Source organism: Cherax quadricarinatus, chromosome 84 (genome assembly GCF_038502225.1).
Source record: "Cherax quadricarinatus isolate ZL_2023a chromosome 84, ASM3850222v1, whole genome shotgun sequence".
Lineage (NCBI taxonomy): Eukaryota > Metazoa > Arthropoda > Malacostraca > Decapoda > Parastacidae > Cherax > Cherax quadricarinatus.
In genome coordinates this window covers 15,753,262-15,776,468 of record NC_091375.1, presented here as the reverse complement: position 1 = coordinate 15,776,468, position 23,207 = coordinate 15,753,262, and the positions used below count along the sequence as shown (strand labels likewise).

Here is a 23,207-nt window from a genome sequence, read left to right as displayed (position 1 = left end):
AGGATCACTTGGACAATGAAATATGGATCCCAGGTTACAACCTATACAGATGTGACAGAGTGAACAGGCAAAAGGGGGGGGTTGGCCTGTACATTGCAGAGTCACTTGTTTGCACAGAACTGCTTAATGCCTCAAATGACGTAGTGGAAGTTTTAGCAGTAAAGGTCGAGAACCAAAACCTAGTCATTGTGGTAGTCTACAAGCCTCCGGATGCAACATCCCAGCAATTCCAGGAACAGCTGTTAAAAATTGACCACTGTCTGGAAAATCTTCCAGCTCCTGCACCCAACATCTTGCTCCTGGGGGATTTCAACTTAAGGCACCTAAAATGGAGGAATATAGCAAATAATATTGTTGCAGTAATAACACCAGGAGGCAGCTCTGATGAAAACTCACACTCACACGAGCTTTTAAATCTCTGCACAAAATTCAATTTAAACCAGCAAATAATAGAGCCTACTAGACTGGAGAATACACTAGACCTCATATTCACTAACAATGATGATCTGATAAGAAATGTCACCATATCAAAAACAATATACTCAGATCACAACATAATTGAGGTTCAGACATGTATGCGAGGAGCCCCAGACCGACAAAATGAGACTAGTCACGAGGGAGCATTCACCAAATTCAACTTCAATAACAAAAACATAAAGTGGGACCAAGTAAACCAAGTCCTAACCGATATAAGCTGGGAAGATATACTAAGCAACACAGACCCAAACTTATGCCTAGAACAGATTAACTCGGTGGCACTCGATGTATGCACAAGGCTTATTCCTCTAAGAAAAAGGAGGAGTAGATGTAAAATAGAAAGAGACAGGCGCTCCCTTTACAGGCGACGGAAAAGAATAACAGAGCGGCTAAAAGAGGTCAATATATCTGAAATGCGCAGGGAGACACTGGTCAGAGAAATAGCAAGCATCGAACTTAAGCTAAAAGAATCCTTTAGGAGTCAGGAATCGCGGGAAGAACTAAAAGCTATAAATGAAATCGAAAGAAACCCAAAGTATTTCTTCTCCTATGCCAAATCAAAATCGAGAACAACGCCCAGTATTGGGCCCCTACTTAAACAAGATGGGTCCTACACAGATGACAGCAAGGAAATGAGTGAGCTACTCAAGTCCCAATATGACTCAGTTTTTAGCAAGCCGCTAACCAGACTGAGAGTCGAAGATCAAAATGAATTTTTTATGAGAGAGCCACAAAATTTGATTAACACAAGCCTATCCGATGTTATCCTGACGCCAAATGACTTCGAACAGGCGATAAATGACATGCCCATGCACTCTGCCACAGGGCCAAACTCATGGAACTCTGTGTTCATCAAGAACTGCAAGAAGCCCCTATCACGAGCCTTTTCCATCCTATGGAGAGGGAGCATGGACACGGGGGTCGTCCCTCAGTTACTAAAAACAACAGACATAGCCCCACTCCACAAAGGGGGCAGTAAAGCAACAGCAAAGAACTACAGACCAATAGCACTAACATCCCATATCATAAAAATCTTTGAAAGGGTCCTAAGAAGCAAGATCACCACCCATCTAGAAACCCATCAGTTACACAACCCAGGGCAACATGGGTTTAGAACAGGTCGCTCCTGTCTGTCTCAACTACTGGATCACTACGACAAGGTCCTAAATGCACTAGAAGACAAAAAGAATGCAGATGTAATATATACAGACTTTGCAAAAGCCTTCGACAAGTGTGACCATGGCGTAATAGCGCACAAAATGCGCGCTAAAGGAATAACAGGAAAAGTCGGTCGATGGATCTATAATTTCCTCACTAACAGAACACAGAGAGTAGTCGTCAACAGAGTAAAGTCCGAGGCAGCTACGGTGAAAAGCTCTGTTCCACAAGGCACAGTACTAGCTCCCATCTTGTTCCTCATCCTCATATCCGACATAGACAAGGATGTCAGCCACAGCACCGTGTCTTCCTTTGCAGATGACACCCGAATCTGCATGACAGTGTCTTCCATTGCAGACACTGCAAGGCTCCAGGCGGACATCAACCAAATCTTTCAGTGGGCTGCAGAAAACAATATGAAGTTCAACGATGAGAAATTTCAATTACTCAGATATGGTAAACATGAGGAAATTAAATCTTCATCAGAGTACAAAACAAATTCTGGCCACAAAATAGAGCGAAACACCAACGTCAAAGACCTGGGAGTGATTATGTCGGAGGATCTCACCTTCAAGGACCATAACATTGTATCAATCGCATCTGCTAGAAAAATGACAGGATGGATAATGAGAACCTTCAAAACTAGGGAGGCCAAGCCCATGATGACACTCTTCAGGTCACTTGTTCTATCTAGGCTGGAATATTGCTGCACACTAACAGCACCTTTCAAGGCAGGTGAAATTGCCGACCTAGAAAATGTACAGAGAACTTTCACGGCGCGCATAACGGAGATAAAACACCTCAATTACTGGGAGCGCTTGAGGTTTCTAAACCTGTATTCCCTGGAACGCAGGAGGGAGAGATACATGATTATATACACCTGGAAAATCCTAGAGGGACTAGTACCGAACTTGCACACGAAAATCACTCACTACGAAAGCAAAAGACTTGGCAGACGATGCACCATCCCCCCAATGAAAAGCAGGGGTGTCACTAGCACGTTAAGAGACCATACAATAAGTGTCAGGGGCCCGAGACTGTTCAACTGCCTCCCAGCACACATAAGGGGGATTACCAACAGACCCCTGGCAGTCTTCAAGCTGGCACTGGACAAGCACCTAAAGTCAGTTCCGGATCAGCCGGGCTGTGGCTCGTATGTTGGTTTGCGTGCAGCCAGCAGCAACAGCCTGGTTGATCAGGCTCTGATCCACCAGGAGGCCTGGTCTCAGACCGGGCCGCGGGGGCGTTGACCCCCGGAACTCTCTCCAGGTAAACTCCAGGTAATCTATACATGTGATAATACAAGATAAGATTTCGTTCGGATTTTTAACCCCGCAGGGTTAGCTATCCAGGATAACCCAAGAAAGGCAGGCGTCATCGAGGACTGTCATATTTCCATTGGAGTCCTCAATCTTGTCCACCAAGATGCCACCCACACCAGTCGACTAACACCCAGATACCTATTTGCTGCTAGGTGAACAGGACAAGAGGTGTAAGGAAACGCGTTGAAATGTTCCTACCCCGCCGGGAATCGAACCCGGGCCCTCTGTGTGTGAATAGAGAGTTTTGCCAGCCAGATCACGGTTTCTATATAGTAGTATGTCATTCATGCCAGCTATGGTCTGAATACCTTGTACATGTACTTGTAGAAATAAAGTTAGCTTAATATGTTTATTATAGACACCATAATAATAATAATAATAATAATAATAATAATAATAATAATAATAATAATAATAATAATAATAATAATAATAATAATAATAATAATAATAATAATAATAATAATAATAATAGTTACCCATCCTGTAGGTAAGTAAGTAAGTAAGTATATTCAGGTATACACAAATATAGTTACATAGAAATATCATACATAGCAGCATATGCGTAGAGAACCTAGGATAACCCAAAAAAAGTCAGACAGGTTAGATAAGATAAGATTTCGTTCGGATTTTTAACCCCGGAGGGTTAGCCACCCAGGATAACCCAAGAAAGTCAGTGCGTCATCGAGGACTGTCTAACTTATTTCCATTGTGGTCCTTAATCTTGTCCCCCAGGATGCCACCCACACCAGTCGACTAACACCCAGGCACCTATTTGCTGCTAGGTGAACAGGACAACAGGTGTAAGGAAACGTGTCGAAATGTTTCCACCCGCCGGGAATCGAACCCGGGCCCTCCGTGTGTGAAGCGGGAACTTTAGCCACCAGGCGACCGAGCCACCGGGCGGTAGTCAAAAAGACTGGGCCCCAAAGTTATGATAGCTGAACTAGTTACAAAGATAATGAAATAAAGACATTATTATTATTATTATTATGAATATATTATAATAGTAACATTATTATTATTATGAAGCAGGTCTTGATACGACATAAGGTGTCAGTGGCCCTATAAACCCACCAACAACAATGAGACTTAAGTTTTGGTGGCCCTTAGCCAGCCTTCCCTCCCTCCTCACCCAAACAAAAAAAACATCAAAGGGAATAGTCTATATATGAGTGATCAAGGAACCTCTCAGAGAAGTACACGTATTCTGAAGCAAGACAGAAGGTTATCACAGGTGTTTTGCAGGTACTACTTGAAGGTTAAGATATTTACATATTAGTGGCTTCTTTTGTGCCTTATAATGTTACTTGTTAAGTGCAGCGCTGTATAGCCCTTGTGGCTTAGCGCTTCTTTTTTATAATAATAATAATAATAATAATAATAATAATACTTGTAAAGTATTTTTGTACAGCCTAAGAGATGTATAAAGTTGAATTTAACACATTATTTGGTAGATAAAACATTGATAGCTCTGGTACGGCTGGAAAACATTAGGGACTTGTTTCCACAAGATACCTACTGTCACTGTTCACTCATCAGTGTTAGGTACCTGGGTGTTAGTGGACTGGTGTGGGTGGCATCCTGGGTGTTAGTGGACTGGTGTGGGTCACATCCTGGGTGTTAGTGGACTGGTGTGGGTCACATCCTGGGTGTTAGTGGACTGGTGTGGGTCACATCCTGGGTGTTAGTGGACTGGTGTGGGTCACATCCTGGGTGTTAGTGGACTGGTGTGGGTCACATCCTGGGTGTTAGTGGACTGGTGTGGGTCACATCCTGGGTGTTAGTGGACTGGTGTGGGTCACATCCTGGGTGTTAGTGGACTGGTGTGGGTCACATCCTGGGTGTTAGTGGACTGGTGTGGGTCACATCCTGGGTGTTAGTGGACTGGTGTGGGTGGCATCCTGGGTGTTAGTGGACTGGCGTGGGTCACATCCTGGGTGTTAGTGGACTGGTGTGGGTCACATCCTGGGTGTTAGTGGACTGGTGTGGGTCACATCCTGGGTGTTAGTGGACTGGTGTGGGTCACATCCTGGGTGTTAGTGGACTGGTGTGGGTGGCATCCTGGGTGTTAGTGGACTGGTGTGGGTCACATCCTGGGTGTTAGTGGACTGGTGTGGGTCACATCCTGGGTGTTAGTGGACTGGTGTGGGTGGCATCCTGGGTGTTAGTGGACTGGTGTGGGTCACATCCTGGGTGTTAGTGGACTGGTGTGGGTCACATCCTGGGTGTTAGTGGACTGGTGTAGAGCACCTCCTGGGTGTTAGTGGCCTGGTGTGGGTCACCTGGGTGTTATCTGGTGTGGGTGGCTGGGTGTTAGTGGACTGGTGTGGGTCACATCCTGGGTGATATTGGACTGGCGTGGGTCACATTCTGGGTGTTAGTGGACTGGTGTGGGTCACATCCTGGGTGTTAGTGGACTGGTGTGGGTTGCATCCTAGGTGTTAGTGGACTTGTGTGGGTCACATCCTGGGTGTTAGTGGACTGGCATGGGTCACATCCTGGGTGTTATTGGACTGGTGTGGGTTGCATCCTAGGTGTTAGTGGACTGGTGTGGGTCGCATCCTAGGTGTTAGTGGACTGGTGTGGGTCACATCCTGGGGACCAAATTGACCTAATTTGCGGGAAATGTTCAGTCAAACATTAGCCAATTTAGTCAAAATCTAGGAAGTATGATAACTGATGCACGCATGAACAAAGATCACTTACTACTCTCAGGTGACTTCAATATAAATCTCCTGCAAGACCAGGACCCACACGTTACTGAATTCATAAACACAATGAGTAACTGTATGTTACTACCAACAGTAACAAAACCTACAAGAGTTACAGAGACTAGTGTTTCCCTACTTGACCACATCTGGACCAACACCATATCCCCTTTAAAATCAGGCATAATTACAGATAATACCACAGACCACTACCCTACTTTCCTCATAACAACTCTTGGTAAACTACCCCAAGACACTACTAAAGTCACCTTCAGACTTCACAATGAGGCAGCCATTAATAACTTCACAACAGCAATAGCAAACATTGATTGGCACACTGAGCTAGAAACCTATACAGACATTGACGAATGTATTAATAATTTTCTAAAAAAAACCCAATACCTCTATAACAAGCACTGCCCTAAAAAAACTAAACAGATGACAGCAAAGAGACTGAACAGTCCCTGGCTAACACCCAGCATTCTCAAATCCATAAATACAAAACACCAATATGAAAAACAGTACAGAATGGGTCACATAACCAGAGACCAAACAAAACGTTACTCGTCAATCCTAACCAGCCTGATAAGAAGGGCAAAAAAATTGTATTATGAGAACAGATTATCCAACTTAAGAGGTGATATAAAAAAGACCTGGAAAACCCTATCAGAAATTCTGGGAACAAAAAAGATATCACGAAATAGCGAAATAAAATTAGCAAAAACAGATGAACCCCAACTCCCACCAACAGAAACAGCAAACAGACTCAATGATTTCTTCTCCACTATAGGACAAAACCTTGCCAATAAAATCCCAAGCTCAGATACCCCACCAAATGACTACCTCACCGGCAACTACCCGAACACACTGTTCCTAGCTCCGACTAACCCATACGAAGTCTCCCTTATTATCAACGCACTAAAAAACAAGGCAGGAGATTTAAATACCTTACCACCCCTTATATACAAAAAAGTGTCACAAGTGCTATCACCAATCATTGCAACACTCTTTAACAAATCCATTGAATCCTCCACCTTCCCTACAGTACTCAAAATAGCAAGGGTCACCCCGATCCACAAAGGAGGAGACCAAACAGAGTTGAATAACTATAGGCCAATATCCAACTTACACCCTCTCTCAAAAATCTTCGAAAAATTAATTCATAAACGAATCTACTCCTACCTTATCTCCCAAAACATACTCAACCCCTGCCAATTTGGATTCAGGCCTAATAAAAATACTAATGATGCTATTATACACATGCTAGAACATATATACACTGCAATAGAGAAAAAAGAAGTCCCACTGGGGATCTTCATTGACTTACGTAAAGCTTTTGATACAGTTGACCATGACTTGCTCCACGTAAAATTGTCACACTATGGTATAAGAGGGCACTCCCTCAACTACCTCAAGTCTTACCTCAGCAACAGAAGCCAATATGTGTACGCAAATGGGGCAAACTCTTCTGCACAACCAATTACAGTTGGTGTCCCACAGGGAAGTGTCCTTGGCCCTCTTCTCTTTCTCCTATACATAAATGACCTTCCAAATGCTTCGCAATTACTCAAACCCACACTATTTGCAGATGACACTACATACGTCTTCTCTCACCCGAGCCCAGTCACGCTAGCCAATACTGTAAATACCGAATTACAGAAAATATCTACCTGGATGAGGACTAACAAACTCACACTAAACATTGACAAAACCTACTTCATTCAGTTTGGTAACAGAGCTACAGATGTCCCTCTTAACATAATGATAAATGGATCACCTATCACAAAACTAACAGAGGGAAAATTCTTAGGAATCCACCTTGATAATAGACTCAAATTTCATACACATATACATCAAATTTCTAAGAAAATTTCCAAGACTGTAGGCATACTATCGAAGATACGGTACTATGTTCCACAGTCAGCCCTCCTGGCCCTATATCACTCTCTTATTTACCCCTATCTCACCTATGGAATTTGTGCATGGGGCTCAACAACAATTAACCATCTCAGACCACTAATTACCCAACAAAAGGCTGCAGTTAGAATGATAACAAATTCTCACTACAGGCAGCACACTCCACCAATATTCATTACACTAAACCTACTCACCATACAAAACATCCATACTTATTACTGCACCTATTACATACATAGAACACTTAACTCTGATATTAACCCTCCCCTCAAACATCTCCTTGCCAACCTCAACAGAACACATGACCATAACACAAGGCACAGATCACTCTTTGATGTTCCTCGTGTCCATCTCACACTATGCAAAAACTCAATGCACATAAAAGGCCCTAAAATCTGGAATTCTTTACCTGTAAATATAAAAGAAACACAACCTGTTTATAAATTCAAGTCTCTTCTCAAAGATTACTTACTCACCCAAAACCAAATAAATACTGAATAATTGAACATTATAAATTGTATATCTTAAATGTTTCTCACAATTATATCACATAAATGTTAAACCTAAAACCCAATCTAACTTTATTATTTTTTAAATACACTACCTAACAGAATCACTACCTAACTGAATGCAACCATATGACCTGTCTTTGTAATACTCACTTGTGCTTTATAGTTATCTGTTTACATTAATGTTTTATCACTGATTTCATCATTGCTTAGTAGCAGCGCTGTATAGTCCTTGTGGCTTAGCGCTTCTTTTTGATTATAATAATAATAATAATCATTGCTTAGTTAATCTTAAGTTAATTTTAAGCCAGCCCGTAATGCTATGCATAGTATAAGTGGCTTTGGCATACTGCTCTTATCTGTATTTTTTTGTACCTCTGTATGTGTGCACAAATTGGAAATAAATAAATAAATAAATAAATAAATAAATAACAAGGGACTTTCTATATAGTAGTATGTCATTTATGTCAGCTATAGTCTGTATACCTGGTACATGTACTTGTAGTAAATTAAGATATATTATTAACAGGTTGAGGTGAGTCATCCTGACAGTGTGAGATGATGATCGACACTAACAAGACATTTGCCATACATCAGGCTGCCTATCAGGGCAAGTATGAAGAGGTGAAAATAAATGTACTTGCGAACAACCGTCTCCTCACAGCTACAGATGATGTAAGTTCAACAATCTCAGTGTTTAGTAGTCTTTATCTTTGGTAAACCAGTCTGGCAGTTATATTTGGGTTTATCTCCCTTTCTAAAGGAAATAAGTCACTTTGGTCAGTGCCTGACCAGCCAGGCTGTGGTTTGTATGTTGGTTTATGTGTGGCCAGCAGTAACAGCCTGGTTGATCAGGCCATGATCCACTACCAGGCCTGGTCTTGGACTGGGCTGAGGTGGCATTGACCCCAGGAATGTCCTCCAAGTATGTATGATGATTGCATGTACTTATGTGTATCTGTACCTAAATAAACTTATTTACTTATTTAGCCTCTCATAGGTGTCTTGATGCCAGTGAAGGGCTCTTCATCCAAGGAATTGGAAATATTACCCCCTTGGATCAAACCTGGTTGACTTCCAGTACCTTAGGTATTGTATGACCCCTGCAGGTGCTTGTGGTTTGCTTGGTAATGTTATCATGACTCACAAAATCGTAATGACACGATTGCAAACAAACTGTACGATGGGTAGGGATAGAACTCGCAATCATAGAGTTATAAAACTCCAGACTGACGCGGTAGCCACTGGGCCAGCTGGTATGGTTTGGTAACATTCTCATCTCACACAGGTACACGTAAGTACAATTATTATACATGTGTATAGTGTAACTTACTTATGGTGTTCCATAGCTCAGTTGTTAGTGCATTCAGCTCACACATTGAAGTCCATGGTTCAGTCCCTGGTACGAGGTACCTGGGTGTTAATCAACTAGTGTGGATCGCATCCTGGGAGCAAAAATTAACTTAAGTTGCAGGAAATGCTCTGCAGAACCAGGGGCTTTCTGTATAGCTTGTCATTGATGTCGGCTATGGCCGTATGAGTTGTATCACGTACTTATAGAAACAGAATATTATTACTGTATTACATATTATCATTATTATTATAGGATAACTCAAAAAAGTCAGATGAAATGACTTATTGGGTTCAGGATTCATCCCCATCACAGGTGAATTTTGGGCTTGTTTCATTATACCTGCTGCTCTTATTCACCTAGCAGGAAGTAAGTATGCTCATAGGTGTAAGTTGGCTGTTGTGGGTGGCAAGATTAAAGGACTGCTTCTTTAACACAGTGAAGGTACAAACAGATGTCTTCTTGAAGGGGCCAGGCCGAGGTTTGGCAGACAGTAACTCGACACTGCCACCAGCCTTGAAATGCTGCACTCAGTTCCTCACTGAGCGCTCACACATGCTAACATTCTCCAATATTTCTTTCGTCTGGTGCCCAGCTTTGTGAAGCCCTATGATTTGAGCTATAGTTTCAGGTGTTAAAGATTTCCTTTTACCCATGATCAAACATGTATAGCCCCAAAATCAAAAAGAACACCAGACAAAAGATGGGTGCAGATGAGAGACAACAGTGCGACACTTCCTCTCACCACAGCAGCCATGTGAGCAATGAGAAGTCACCTGGAAGTGTGACGGCAGGCCATGACATCATGTTAATGGCTGCTACCCAGCAGAATGCACTGACGAAAAAAGACTGCCCTGTATGGTAGGCCTTTGAGTTTTGTCACAGCATTATGCCGGGGCACTCACCCGGCATAATGCCGTGACGAGCACTGTATGTACCTGTATATGAATATTATTTTATAGTTAGCCACTGTAGCATATGCATGATGTCCTGTAGCTCAGTTGATAGCGCACTTAGGTCACATACTGGGTGTGTATGGTTTGATCCCTGGCACAGGTGTAAATGTTGGATGTGTTTCCTTACACCTGCTGCAGCCATTCACCTAGCAAGCAAGTAGGTACCTGGGTTTTAATCGAGTGTTGTGGGTCGCATCCTGGGGGACAGGATTAAAGAACCCCATTAGAAATAAGATAGACAGTCCCTGATGATGCACTGACTTTATTGGTTTATCCTGAGTGGCTAATCCTTTGGGTTAAAAATCCAAACAGAATCTTATCTTACCATATCTTTTCACGACTTCATTTATATGATTTCTTAGTGAAAATTTTTAATTAATAATACAGCCTTTCCTCACTTAGTGACATACTCATTTACCAATGCCTCAGACTTATGACAGGCTCTCTGACCAGTATGCATACTTAAATAATGTATATTAGAACTGATTTCCTCTATTCTGTTTATTACAGTATAAGGTACACTACTGTATAAATATTTAAAAATGTACTGAAAATGTTATCAGTGGTGTAAAGGTGACTTTAAAACAGCATCAAAGATGGTTGACACAAACCCACTACCATCATGGTTTGCTCCTTGCTTAGTGGTGAATTCCTTTACTAACGCGGTGTTTGGAACGGAACTCCGTTGTTAAGCGAGGAGATGCTTTATATAACAAATATGTATCTGCTGTCTTTCCCTCTGGGATTTAATCCCTGAATCTTGTGGTGAGAACAGTGTGTGTGTGTTACCTCCCCTTAACCTCAGATGGCTTGTGAAGCCTGCTTTCTTCTCACCTCATAATGCATTAATAGTTGTACAGTGGACCCCGGTTAATGATATTTTTTCACTCCAGAAGTATGTTCAGGTGCCAGTACTAACTGAATTTGTTCCCATAAGGAATATTGTGAAGTAGATTAGTCCATTTCAGACCCCCAAACATACATGTACAAATGCACTTACATAAATACACTTACATAATTGGTCGCATTCGGAAGTGACCGTTAAGCGGGGGTCCACTGTATTTTATTACTTTGAACTTTGTTACACTGTCATTGCACCAGTAAAACTGTTTCAGAGTGGAAGACAGCCACTACACTGGGCAGCCTGCGGGGGACATGAAGAACTTGCCAGTTTTCTCATAGAGCACGGAGCACCGGTTGACAAAGCTGATGATGTGAGACGTTTTCTTAAATTGGGAATTAATGTTTACATTTTTTAAAATGTGTTAATCATGTGATGTTCTAATTTGTAATAATGTTGGTAGAATTATCGACAATATGTAAAGTAAAAGGACACGAGCTTTGTCAACGTTTGACAAAGCTCCTGGAGAGCGAAATGTTGCCACAATTAAAATGTCACATTAGCTAATGCTCATCGTGTCCTGTCTCTATCATTTTGTTCATCATATAATTTAAAAAAAATTCAGTAGTTGTAGCTCTTGCTACCTACTTTTTTCAGTATACAGTAGCACCTCTGTACTCAGACTCAATTTATTCCAGAAGGTTGTTCGAGTACCAATCTGTTCGAGTACCGAACGAATTTTCTAACCAATTTTGTTTTTGGTTGGCCGTTATCACTAATCTTCTTTGGCCCCATGGTGACTTTTATATTATTTGTATAAATAATATAAAAAAAAATGTGAAGAAACACAAAATAGTTTACAGCGAAGTTTTGGCAGGTTGTGTTTGTTTGGTCGAGTGCCGAGCAAATGGTTGACTTCCAAGCGATTTTTTTTTACCACAGTGTTCAAATACTGAATTATTCAAGTAGGGTGCTGTTCGAGTACTGAGGTGTTACTGTATTTCATTCTTCCACCAGTATTTGTATTGAAAAGTTTCCATTTTTTTTTCTTAATTTAAATCTGTGGCTTCTTGTTACCCTGTTGAAGTTATAGTACATACCAAAAAATTTGACCATTTCTTTCTTATCCTTTTTTCTATTCTTATATGTTGTTATCATATCTTCTCTTTTCCTGTTATCAGCCAGCATGTAATTTTGAAACTGCATAAGTAATTAATTCATGCTTCTTTGTTAATAGAGCTTAATAAAAATTGTCACATTACTAACATTTGTGTGGTATTGGTCTGAATGATGGACAAGAATGTAACAGCAAGCAACATAATGTGATTCACAGAATTCTGGTACATTTGATTCAACTCGTGCAGTTAGCAGTGGTATCTGGTGTATTATTAGAAACAGTATTAAATCACCTAGATGGCTGGATAAACAAATTAAAAAACACCTTTGAATTGTTATGGTTTGTTTGCTGTAACATAGAATAAAAATATCTCTCTTGTGAATCATTGCATGAATATGTATGTAGTATCAAACAGGGTTGTAACTGAACTCAGAATGTGTTTACTCAGGGGGATCTCTACACAGCATTACTCTTGTAATACCACTGTGGAAAAACTCCCCTTTTATTTTTATAAATGTGTTTTCTTTAATTTACAGTGGAACCTCAAATATAGAACTTTCTTCGGTCCAGAAGGCTGTTCAAGTGTCGCTACTGAACGAATTTATTCCCATCAGGAATAATGTAAATTAGATTAGTCCATTTCAGACCCTCAAAAATACACTTATAAAAGCACTTACAAAAACACACTTACATAATTGGTTGAGTTGGGAGCAGTTCGATTTTTGAGGTTCCACTGTATTTTCCTCTGTATACAGTGGACCCCCGGTTAACGATTTTAATCCGTGCAAGAGGGCTCATCGTTATGCGAAATAATCGTTATGCGAATTAATTTTCCCCATAAGAAATAATGGAAATAAAATTAATCCGTGCAAGACGCCCAAAAGTATGAAAAAAAATTTATTTTACCACATGAAATGTTAATTTTAATACACACAAACTGAAAAAGGCATGCACAATTACATGACACTTACTTTTATTGAAGATCTGGTGATGATTGATGGGATGGGAGGAGGGGAGAGCATTATCTTCTTACTGTTTAGAAGGGGAATCCCCTTCCATTAGGACTTGAGGTAGCAAGTCCTTTTCTGGGGTTACTTCCCTTCTTCTTTTAATGCCACTAGGACCAGCTTCAGAGTCACTGGACCTCTGTCGCACAACAAATCTGTCCATAGAGCTCTGTACCTCCCGTTTCTTCAAGACTTTCCTAAAATGGGCCATAACATTGTCATTGAAATAGTCACAAGCACGGCTTGCAACAGCTGTGTCAGGGTGATTTTCATCTATAAAGGTTTGCAGTTCAAACCACTCTGCACACATTTCCTTAATCTTTGAAGTAGGCACAATGGATTCCACAACTGGCATAGGCTTCTCAGGGTTAGCCCCAAACCCTTCAAAATCTTTCTTAATTTCCATACTAATTCTCACCCTTTTTACCACAGGGTTGGCACTAGAAGCTTTCTTGGGGCCCATGGTCACTTATTTTCCAGAAACACCACCGAAAACACTGTAATAATACGAAATATTCCGAGTGTATGCTTGGATGTTACCGCGGAGGCTGGCTGGTAAACAATGGGACGGCCGGCACATGTGAGGGCACATTGGACGCGTCTCGGACGAAAATCGGTATGCGGGTTTTTAATCGGTATGCGGGGCAAAAATTTTGCGATAAAAGTAATCGTTATGCGGAAAAATCGCTATGCGATGCCATCGTTATGCGGGGGTCCACTGTACTTATATTATATTGGTACTGTTATAATATTTTATTCCTGTTTATCCATATGCTTTTTTTGGCTTTGCATTTCTATACATATCTACTCAGCACTCCTAGCTTAATGGTGATATATTAGTTAAGTACGTAATTATGTTTTATTATTAATCATCTTATTTAGGTACTCTAAGTCCTTGATCAGTAATCTAGTAATCTCTATTTTGGATATCATTTACCACACCAATATTCAGCAGCGTGGTCTATGTAAGCTAATACCAGGCAAATTTACCATGCAAGTTAATACCAGGCAAACTTACCATGTAAGTTAATACCAAGCAAATGGCCAACATTTAGGTAAAACAAAAGGCATTTAACAAGGTGGCCATTTATTAGACAATGATACAATCATGTGTGAATATTAGAATGTCCCAAAGAGGGAGACAGCTAGAACTTATGTACTATACAAAACTTCACTACAACAGGTGGAGGGTGTGATGGTGATAGATAGAGTGGGACTTGACAGTATTATGTCCACTCTGAGGGCAAACCTATTTGTTTTGGTGGGCAGAACGGTATGATGATATATGATCATTATTACAGTGAAAAAAAAAAAAAAGCTTAAAATGTATAGGTTATACAATGCTTAATATGCTATGCTATGTGATGTGATGCTCTGGACCACTGGCTGCAGTTTCCCACATGGAGACTCACTTCAGCATTGCTCTTATCTGTTTGTTGGGCATGGAGCCCTGTCTACCCCTTGCCTCTTTTCACTCAAAAGTTGAACTTGCCCTTGGAGCTAGTGGACCAGATTCTGGATCACTATTTTTTTTTTTTAATTCACTCATGCCATCAGTTGAAGTTTTTCTGATTTGCTGTACTCTTTGAGGTTCACAGGCTCCCATTAATTGCAAATTTGGCCAGTGAAGGATGACTGAGGTGGCACTTGGCCTACTGATACATTTGAGGAGCCTTGTATTTTGTTGATGTAGCTGCTCCTGGGCCTGCAGATGGTTACTTGTTTATATCTCTATGTTCCCATGAACTGTTATTGTGTTTATTATCTCCCCTTGTTGTAGGTGGGGGGCGAGACAAAGGTATTTTTGCTGATTCCTTGTACATACCTTCCCTGACAACCAAACTTGCATGTTTCCTCATTCCATCATCCTGGCATCCTTACTATCATCCAGCTCTCTAGAGATCCTACCACATGATGAAGCTCACACTCCTGTGAAACATTGTCCAATATACACAAATAACCCACACATAGAAGAGAGGAGCCTACGACGACGTTTTGGTCCGACTTGGACCATTTACAAAGTCACACTAACGAGAAGTAGAGCAGGACAGGTATATATAGGCTAGTAGTAGTAGTATTAGTAGTAGTAGTAGTGGCGGAGATGGAAGGAAGAAGCAATGGGGAAGAAAGGAGGAGGCGCCAGTCAAATACAAAGAAAGGGAGCACTACAAGGAAGCTAGGTGCCCACAGAGGTGGGGGAGGGAAAAATAATGAAACAAATAAATAAACAAGGAACAGAAACACAAGACAGAAGAAAGAAAGACAACCCAGAAGAGAAAAAAGGAAAGAGGAAAGGGGAAGAGGGAGAAGAAGAAAAAGGAGGAATCAGGTTAAGTCACTGGTGTTCTGAGGTTTGGAGCATTTTACAATGTAGTGGGAGAGGAAGGCATCTACAGAGACGAAGCCACGACTAACACTCATACAAGGAAAGTTGTGTATTAGGGAGGATTCAACAAGACGGCGACTGTTAAAGTTGGAAGTAAGGGAAGACAGTTTTAGCAGAAGACCAGTCTATAGGATGGCTGTGATCTCTGACGTGACAGAAAAGAGCTCTCCCACTACATTGTAAAATGCTCCAAACTTCAGAATACCCGTGACTTAACCTGATTCCTCCTTTTTCTTCTCCCTCTTTCCCTTTATTCTTTCCTTTTTTCTCTTCTGAGTTGTCTTTCTTTCTTCTGTCTTGTGTTTCTGTTCCTTCTTTATCTATTTATTTCATTATTTTTCCTTCCCCCACCTCTGTGTTCTTGCTCTTCCTCTGTGGGCACCTAGCTTCCTTACAGTGGTCCCTTTCTTTGTATTTGACTGGCTCCTCCTCCTTTCTTCCCCATTGCTTCATCCTTCCATCTCTGCCACTACTACTACTAGTGCTGCTGCTGCTGCTGTTGCTGCTACTGCTGCTGCCGCTGCTGCTGCTGCCGCCGCTGCCGCCACTGCCGCCGCCGCCGTCTTGATGGGAAACCACCAATTTGTTAGTGTCCACATTGAATGTTTTCTTTTCTGGCTAATTGGGGAGAAGTAGTTCTTCATAAACCCAAAATCTGTTTTCATACTTAAACATCATATTTTTCTAGAAATAGATTCTTCATTTCTTTTTTTCAACATGCCAGCTCTCTCCCACCATCATACTGTATTTTTTTTAACACATGCTTTATCAGCTTGCTGTATTTATTTTTAATGTTTTTAAATGTATTGCTGTATTAATAAAATGCTTTTGTTTTCAGAGTGGCTGGTCACCATTAATGATTGCGGCCTCAGCTGGGAGAGAGGAAGTGGTGAGGCTACTAATTGGTCGAGGTGCAAATATCAATACTCGGAACAGTGGTGGTCACTCTGCCCTCCAGTATGCTGCATCCAAGAACCATCAAAAGGTTGTGACTTTTTTAATTGATAAAACAAAAAAGATGGTATAGATGCATTTATAATTGTTGGTGCTGCTGATAATTCAGTGGAACTGACTTATATGGGTTTAATACCATTTTTTTTTTGAGTGTAATAATAATAATGTAAGAATTCATTTTGCCTAAAGGCACATTCAAATCATGTAGGGAATTAATTGCTGAGACTAATATGAGTGAAGATGTTAAATCCATAAAAAGATGTGCAAATATGAATGGAGAGCACAAACACTGCAGAGAAATGTCTGGTGTGGCTATACCACACTACAAAGGTGTGCCATATCTAAGAAAAATGAACAGATCCCCAGGCACAGATGCCATAGGTGGGGTAAAGATAGATTAGAGAGTAGTACAATGTAAGTAGACATGACTCATGAAATCGTAATGATACGATTGCAAACAAACCATACCACGGGCGGGATTTGAACCCGCGGTCAGAGAGTCTCCAGTGGTCCAGTGGCTAACGCGACGGTCTGGAGTTTTGAGACTCTCTGACCGCGGGTTCAAATCCTGCCCGTGGTATGGTAAGTAGACATGGTAGGCCTGAATGTGTGAATAATTTAGCTGTGAAATGCTCTGCATCAAGTTTTGTATACTGGCACATGTGTGGTCACCCCACCAAGCCTGAGACAGAGGTATGCCACTGATTGGTCTGATTCCTTTACTGATGTAAGTCAATATCACACAGTTCCTCCACTGTGATAAGCCTCCAAAATTTTTCAAAGGTTGGCCTATATGTTTAGCCTGAATGTGCAACAAGAACACTAGAGGGCTTAGCATTTCTTCCTCCTCCTCTCCCTTGAATGGCTAACCTGGTATGAAAATTTTGGTGTATCGTGGGAGCCCATAACAATGCTTTTATGAACCAACTTTTTTAAAAATAGTAAACATTAGCTAAGTTATAAAAAAAAAGCTGGATTACTATATGTATTTGGATATTAGTTACTCTCAACAAATTTGGATAATTGGGCTTGTATTGTATAGTATAATGAAACTGCTGTGGAGGCGAGATCAATGGAACCGGTCATCAGGTGACACTAATGAGTCTCCAAGGACTGGTAGCATCAACAAGAGAAGGGAGAGTCTTGAACTTTCATTTACAGTGGAACCTCAAATATCGAACTTTCTTCGGTCCAGAAGGATGTTCGAGTTCCTTTACCGGACGAATTTATTCCCATCAGGAATAATGTAAATTAGATTAGTTCATTTCAGACCCTCAAAAATCCACTTATAAAAGCACTTACAAAAATACACTTACATAATTGGTTGAGTTGGGAGCAGTTCTATATTTGAGGTTCCACTGTATTTTCCTGTGGTAGCTGTAATATGGTTGAGTTAATGTGCTCTACTCTTGTGTCTGGTGAATGCTGTTTAATTACAATAAGCTGATTATTGTGATGTCCTTGAACCGGAAGTATAGCTAGGGAATGAGTAATGTGGAATGTTTCTTTCTTTGGGTCATCCTACCTTGATGGGAAACAATATTTGTTTAAAAATAAACTAGAATTACCAGCAATTACTTCCTTTCCTATTTTTATATGTTAAACAGATTGTGTGCATCTTGATGGACAACTGCGCCAATGTGAACATACAAGATGAACTGAAAGCAACGCCTCTTCATCGTGCAGCATCGAAAGGCAACATGCCTGCACTAACATCACTGGTGCAGTGCAACAGATGTTCCCTCAACCTGCAAGACTCTGAGGGAAACACACCTCTGTAAGGCTTATACCTCTTGTTTCTAGTTCCCTGCAAAATGTACGAGTGAAACTTTTTTCAGGTTAACCCCTTTTGTTGACTGTGCCGTAGCATTACACCTTTGAGTTTACTGGCTGTGCCATAGTACAGTGGTACCTCGAGTTTTGAACAGCTTCCAACTCGAACAGTTATGTAAGTATATTTTGGGGGGTCTCAGACTAATCTAATTTACATTATTCCATATGGGAACAAATTCGTTCAGTATCAGGATTCGAACAGCCTTCTGGAACGAATTAAGTTCGTAACTCGAGGTACCACTGTACTTCGTAATGAGCTCATCTCGCTTGGATAAGCTGTGAGTGGTAAATTTGGGCCTAGTTGTGAGAGAATGGGTAGATGCAGTAAGTGTGCACCAGATAAAAAAAAATCCTGCTACATGCAGTGCATAATGAGAAAAAACTGCCTCCATGTTTTTGGTTTAAAACAGCAACTTTGTAGTGTATTTTCATATTGTTTTTATGGTTGTATTCTCAGCTTTTTGGTCTCATTTGATAGAATGGAAGATATATTACAGAAATAGAAATTATTTTGATTGGTTTTTAGGACTAAATATAGCTTGAAATTGAGCTCAAAGTAGCAGAAATGTTTGATATTGCCGATATTCAAGAATAAATAAATTACATCATACATCCAATACACATCGACTGTTGGGTCTAATATACATTCACAAATACACTGATATTATTTATACAATTATTACAATATTGCATAACAGTAAATCTTCTATTTTTTTTGTGTGAATAAAAATTCTTTGTGTGCATCTGGCCAAATTACCAATTTCTGATCACTTTATTGGGTAGTTGAAATAGTTGATTGGGTGATTTCTTGTGCTCCGTTCATAAAATGGAAGAAATATTAGCAAAATAGCTAAGAATTTAGTTAACTGGAACAGTGTAATTGGCCTAAAATGGACTCAAAGTGGGCAAAATCACCGCTGCATAAATATCTCTGACGACAAAATTCACCAGAGCGTAATTTTGTAAATTTTTGATCAAATTTCGTACTTTTTGTTTTAGTACCTTCAGAAAAAGATTCTATACCATTTAATAAGAAAAAAATAAAAAAAACAATGAAAATTCTTGGACAAGTTTCAGATCAGGGATCTGGACAGTGAAAGAGTTAAAAGAAAATGTGAAAAGTAATCATGCTTAATTAAAAACTGTCAGCCATATGTTGGCATACCTTGATATAAATATTTTTCAAACATTTTAGCCAACTATATGGTGAATAAAAATTTGAGCACTTTCATAAAAATTTTAATAAATTACGCTTAGCATGTTCCATGAATACTGCTACAGTGGAACCTCGGTTTTCATGATTAATTCCTTCCAGAAAGTCTGACAAAAACCGAATTGTACAAAAACTGAAGCAATATTTCCCATAAGAAATAATGTAAATCCAATTAATTGATTTCAGACACCCAAAAAATTAACAAAAAATACATTTTTTAGAGAATAACTATAGTTTTACATATAGAAAACAATGAGAAATAAATCTAAATGACTAAGGAAATGGATAAATGAACATTTAACATCACTTTTACTTTTATTGAAGACTTGTTGGCGTATGGAAGACGGCGAGGAGGGGAGAGGGAGGAGAGGTTATTGTTTCGAAGGGGAATCCCCTTCCATAAGGACTTCAGGTATCAAGGCCTTATCCGGGGTTACTCCCCTTCTTTGTCTTTTAGTGGCACTAGGACCAGCTTGAGAGTCACTGTACCCCTGTTGCACAAAAAATCTGTCCAGAGAGGTCTGTTTTGGGCATCTCTAAGATTTGCCTAAAATGGGACAAGGTATTTTCATGGAACATGTTGCAGACACAGCTTGCAACAGCTTTGTTAGGGTGATATTTCTCCACAAAACTTTGCAACTCACTCCACTTTGCACACACGTCCTTCATCACTGAAGAAGGCACATTCTTCCCTCTCTCTTCCTCCTCTTCTGAAGCAATTTCCTCAGCTGTGATCTGTTGCTGTTCCAGTTGAAGGTGTTGTGGCTCTTCAGTGGTTAGCTCTTCCCTGTGGTCGTCCACCAACTCTTCCACATCCTGGTCACTCACATCCAACCCCATGGACTTCCCCAAAGATACAGTAGATTCCACAACAGGCATAAGATCTGGCACTGAACTTTCTTTGGCCCCATGGTGGTTTATTTAGCAGTCACACTCAATAAACAAGCATAAAAAACAATGAATTATTGCAAAATGTTTCGGCTGAACTCGCGAGGTGAGGCTCACTCAACGTTAAACAAAGGCAGACTGAGTCACTTGGCACTTAAGTGGCCGAGTGACATGGACAGGCAGGTGGATGCGTTTGGTACAGACCATTGTCAACTCTGTGAAAACTAAGGTGATGTATGAAAACTGGGACAAAATTTTGATGGAAAAAGTCGTCAAAAACTGAGGTTCCACTGTATTAATAATAATATACATATGTACTATGAAATATTTTTCCTCGTGCAAGTGGGTAATTTAGCCACTCACTACCAGCAAGTCACCATATGTGTAACATACATTTCTAACACTGAAAAATATTTGTACCTAGTACTTTATTAATTAAAAGACCTATTATTCCACAGCTGCCCCACACACACACTATTATTTTTTTTTTTTTTTTTTTTTTTTTTTTTTTTTTTTTTTTTTTTTTTTTTTTTTTTTTTTTTTTCTTTTTCAACAAGTCGGTGATGGCAGTGAAAGATTCTTGTTCTAGGTAATTGGAACTACCCTCCACTTCCATGGATCAAATCAGATTACGTCCCATTTCTCACACCTCAGGTGCTGTACAGCCCTGTGGATTTAACTCTTCTCCATAAAGAAAATACTATTACAGATATTATTACTATTAGCCTTTTCATATTTATTATCATTGCAGTATATTATGGGAAAGAACTAAACCTGCAGGGGTCACACATCACCTGGGAAATGAGAGGAAAGCAGATTTTAACCAAGGAAGAGAAGGGTAACTTCACTTACTTGGATCAAGAGCATTTTGCCAGCATCAAGGCCCCCCCCCCTGTCCTGCCCTTCCTTGAAAAGCTTAATGCTTCCTTGGTACAATTATGAAGAAATTCTAACCTAATTTCCTGTGGAATGGGAAATAATTGTTTGATCTGAGGAAGGGGAGGATAGTTCCACCACCTCCCTTGACTGGAGTGCTTCCATATGTATAATAATTTCCACCTTTTTGTTGAAGTACAGTATGTACCACAGTTTGCTTAATAAAAATACTTTAAAGGTAATTATTCCTTGCAGAGTATATTGCACCATCTCTGGTTTTCTTCAAAGATGCTTTCTTGCTTCTTTTTTTTTGTAAATAATGATAATGCTAATTTATGATAAATTTAATTTCTTGGCAGACATCTTGCATGTGAGGAGGAGCGTCTTGATGCAGTGCGGCTCCTCCTTGAACATGGTGCCAGCACACAAATTATGAACAAAGCTGGCAAGATACCATTGGAGATGACTTCCTGTCCATCTATTCGTCGCCTTGCAAACATGAATGAAATGTGATCATTAACTACACATGAAAATCGCTTACAAAGGCAAAAATGTCTTAGTAATGACCTGTGCATTATTATTAAGTTGCATTACAATAGTGAAGTCTAATTTTCTTGTTATGTATTGTTAAAATTGTCTGGTAATTATGTTATGCACAGTTAGCATTTTGTCTTTATTTTCATCAACCATATTATTAGACTATATCTAAATATTAATTAATTAAAAACGATTTCTGGAAATTTGAAGAAGTTATTAGATAAACTCCTTTTGTTACTATTTTGTAATTATTTTGTACTTCTCCCAAAAGATGGACATTGTTTAACAAAAGTACCTCCCACGCTCCCCAACAGGGGTTCCATGTTATCATTGGGGAGGTTTTGATCCAAGGAATTGGTCCTGACCTCTTCCTTGCATCAAACATGATGCATGATAACACTGACTCGGCACCTGAGTCAGTGTTATCACAGCTGTGGTCTAGTTACTCTCTGGGGCCAAGTACCACCCTCATGTAATGAATATCTTGAGGCATGTCACAGCACCAACAGAGCTGAATTTTCTCTGATTCTCTGGATCAAAAGGGAATTAATTTTGTAGTAAGGAGAAGTAAAGAAATTTTGTATAATAGCAGTTTAAAGCTGGCCATTAGAGAAAACTGATATTGTATATTAAAGATGATTAAAGTATATTCATGGATGTAATATATCCTATAGGTTTAACATTTTCCCCTTGTCATTCAAAGTGCTTAAACTAAAGAAGTCTTACTATTTAAAAAATATACTCTAAACTCAAATAGGTCATACAGCTGTAGGGGTCATAGAATGCCTAGGAAATAGGAGGTAATCATCTTTGATCCAAGGAAATAGAGGGTAGCTCCAAATTTTTGGATCAAGGGCTTTCATCAGCATCAAGTAATTCTTTTTTCTTCTCCCATTCCTTGAAGACTGAGTGATGAAGATTATAAATAAAATATTTTGAAATGAGATTTGCCAGCATTTATTACATGGATGCAATATTGTATCAGTCATGTTGCATCTTTGCAATATTGCATATGTAATATGTGTGTGTTTTGCCTTACAGCGTTCCACTAATATGGTGATTTCAAATTACGTATGACCAAAACCTTCTGTGTGGTGAGCGGTCTTTCTAATACAGTGCACCCCATCTGATTTGTTTACATTCTCCATGAGCAC

At 40.0% G+C, this 23,207-nt stretch overlaps 1 protein-coding gene across 2 annotated transcripts; it reads left to right on the top strand.

Annotated features, from left to right (window-relative positions):
- The first annotated feature begins 4,044 nt into the window (after positions 1 to 4,044).
- LOC128704459 (26S proteasome non-ATPase regulatory subunit 10) lies at positions 4,045 to 22,999 on the top strand. Of its 2 annotated transcripts, XM_070103197.1 has the most exons (6): positions 4,045 to 4,205; positions 8,624 to 8,769; positions 11,517 to 11,615; positions 16,591 to 16,737; positions 18,314 to 18,483; positions 21,876 to 22,999. In XM_070103197.1, exons 2-6 carry the CDS (start codon positions 8,653 to 8,655, stop codon positions 22,027 to 22,029), a joined length of 687 nt encoding a protein of 228 aa, XP_069959298.1. In that variant the 5' UTR covers positions 4,045 to 4,205; positions 8,624 to 8,652; the 3' UTR covers positions 22,030 to 22,999. The 2 variants fall into 2 exon arrangements, with proteins under 2 accessions (XP_069959298.1, XP_069959299.1); XM_070103198.1 differs by lacking the exon at positions 11,517 to 11,615 and having other exon boundaries at positions 21,876 to 22,702.
- Positions 23,000 to 23,207: the final 208 nt, after the last annotated feature.

Bases quoted from the DNA above. Each gene is read 5' to 3' on its own strand.
- LOC128704459 (XM_070103197.1), top strand. From the start codon at position 8,653: ATGATGATCGACACTAACAAGACATTTGCCATACATCAGGCTGCCTAT. The intron at 8,770-11,516 runs GTAAGTTCAACA...AAACTGTTTCAG, and splicing joins TCCTCACAGCTACAGATGAT to AGTGGAAGACAGCCACTACA. The intron at 11,616-16,590 runs GTGAGACGTTTT...TTTTGTTTTCAG, and splicing joins CGGTTGACAAAGCTGATGAT to AGTGGCTGGTCACCATTAAT.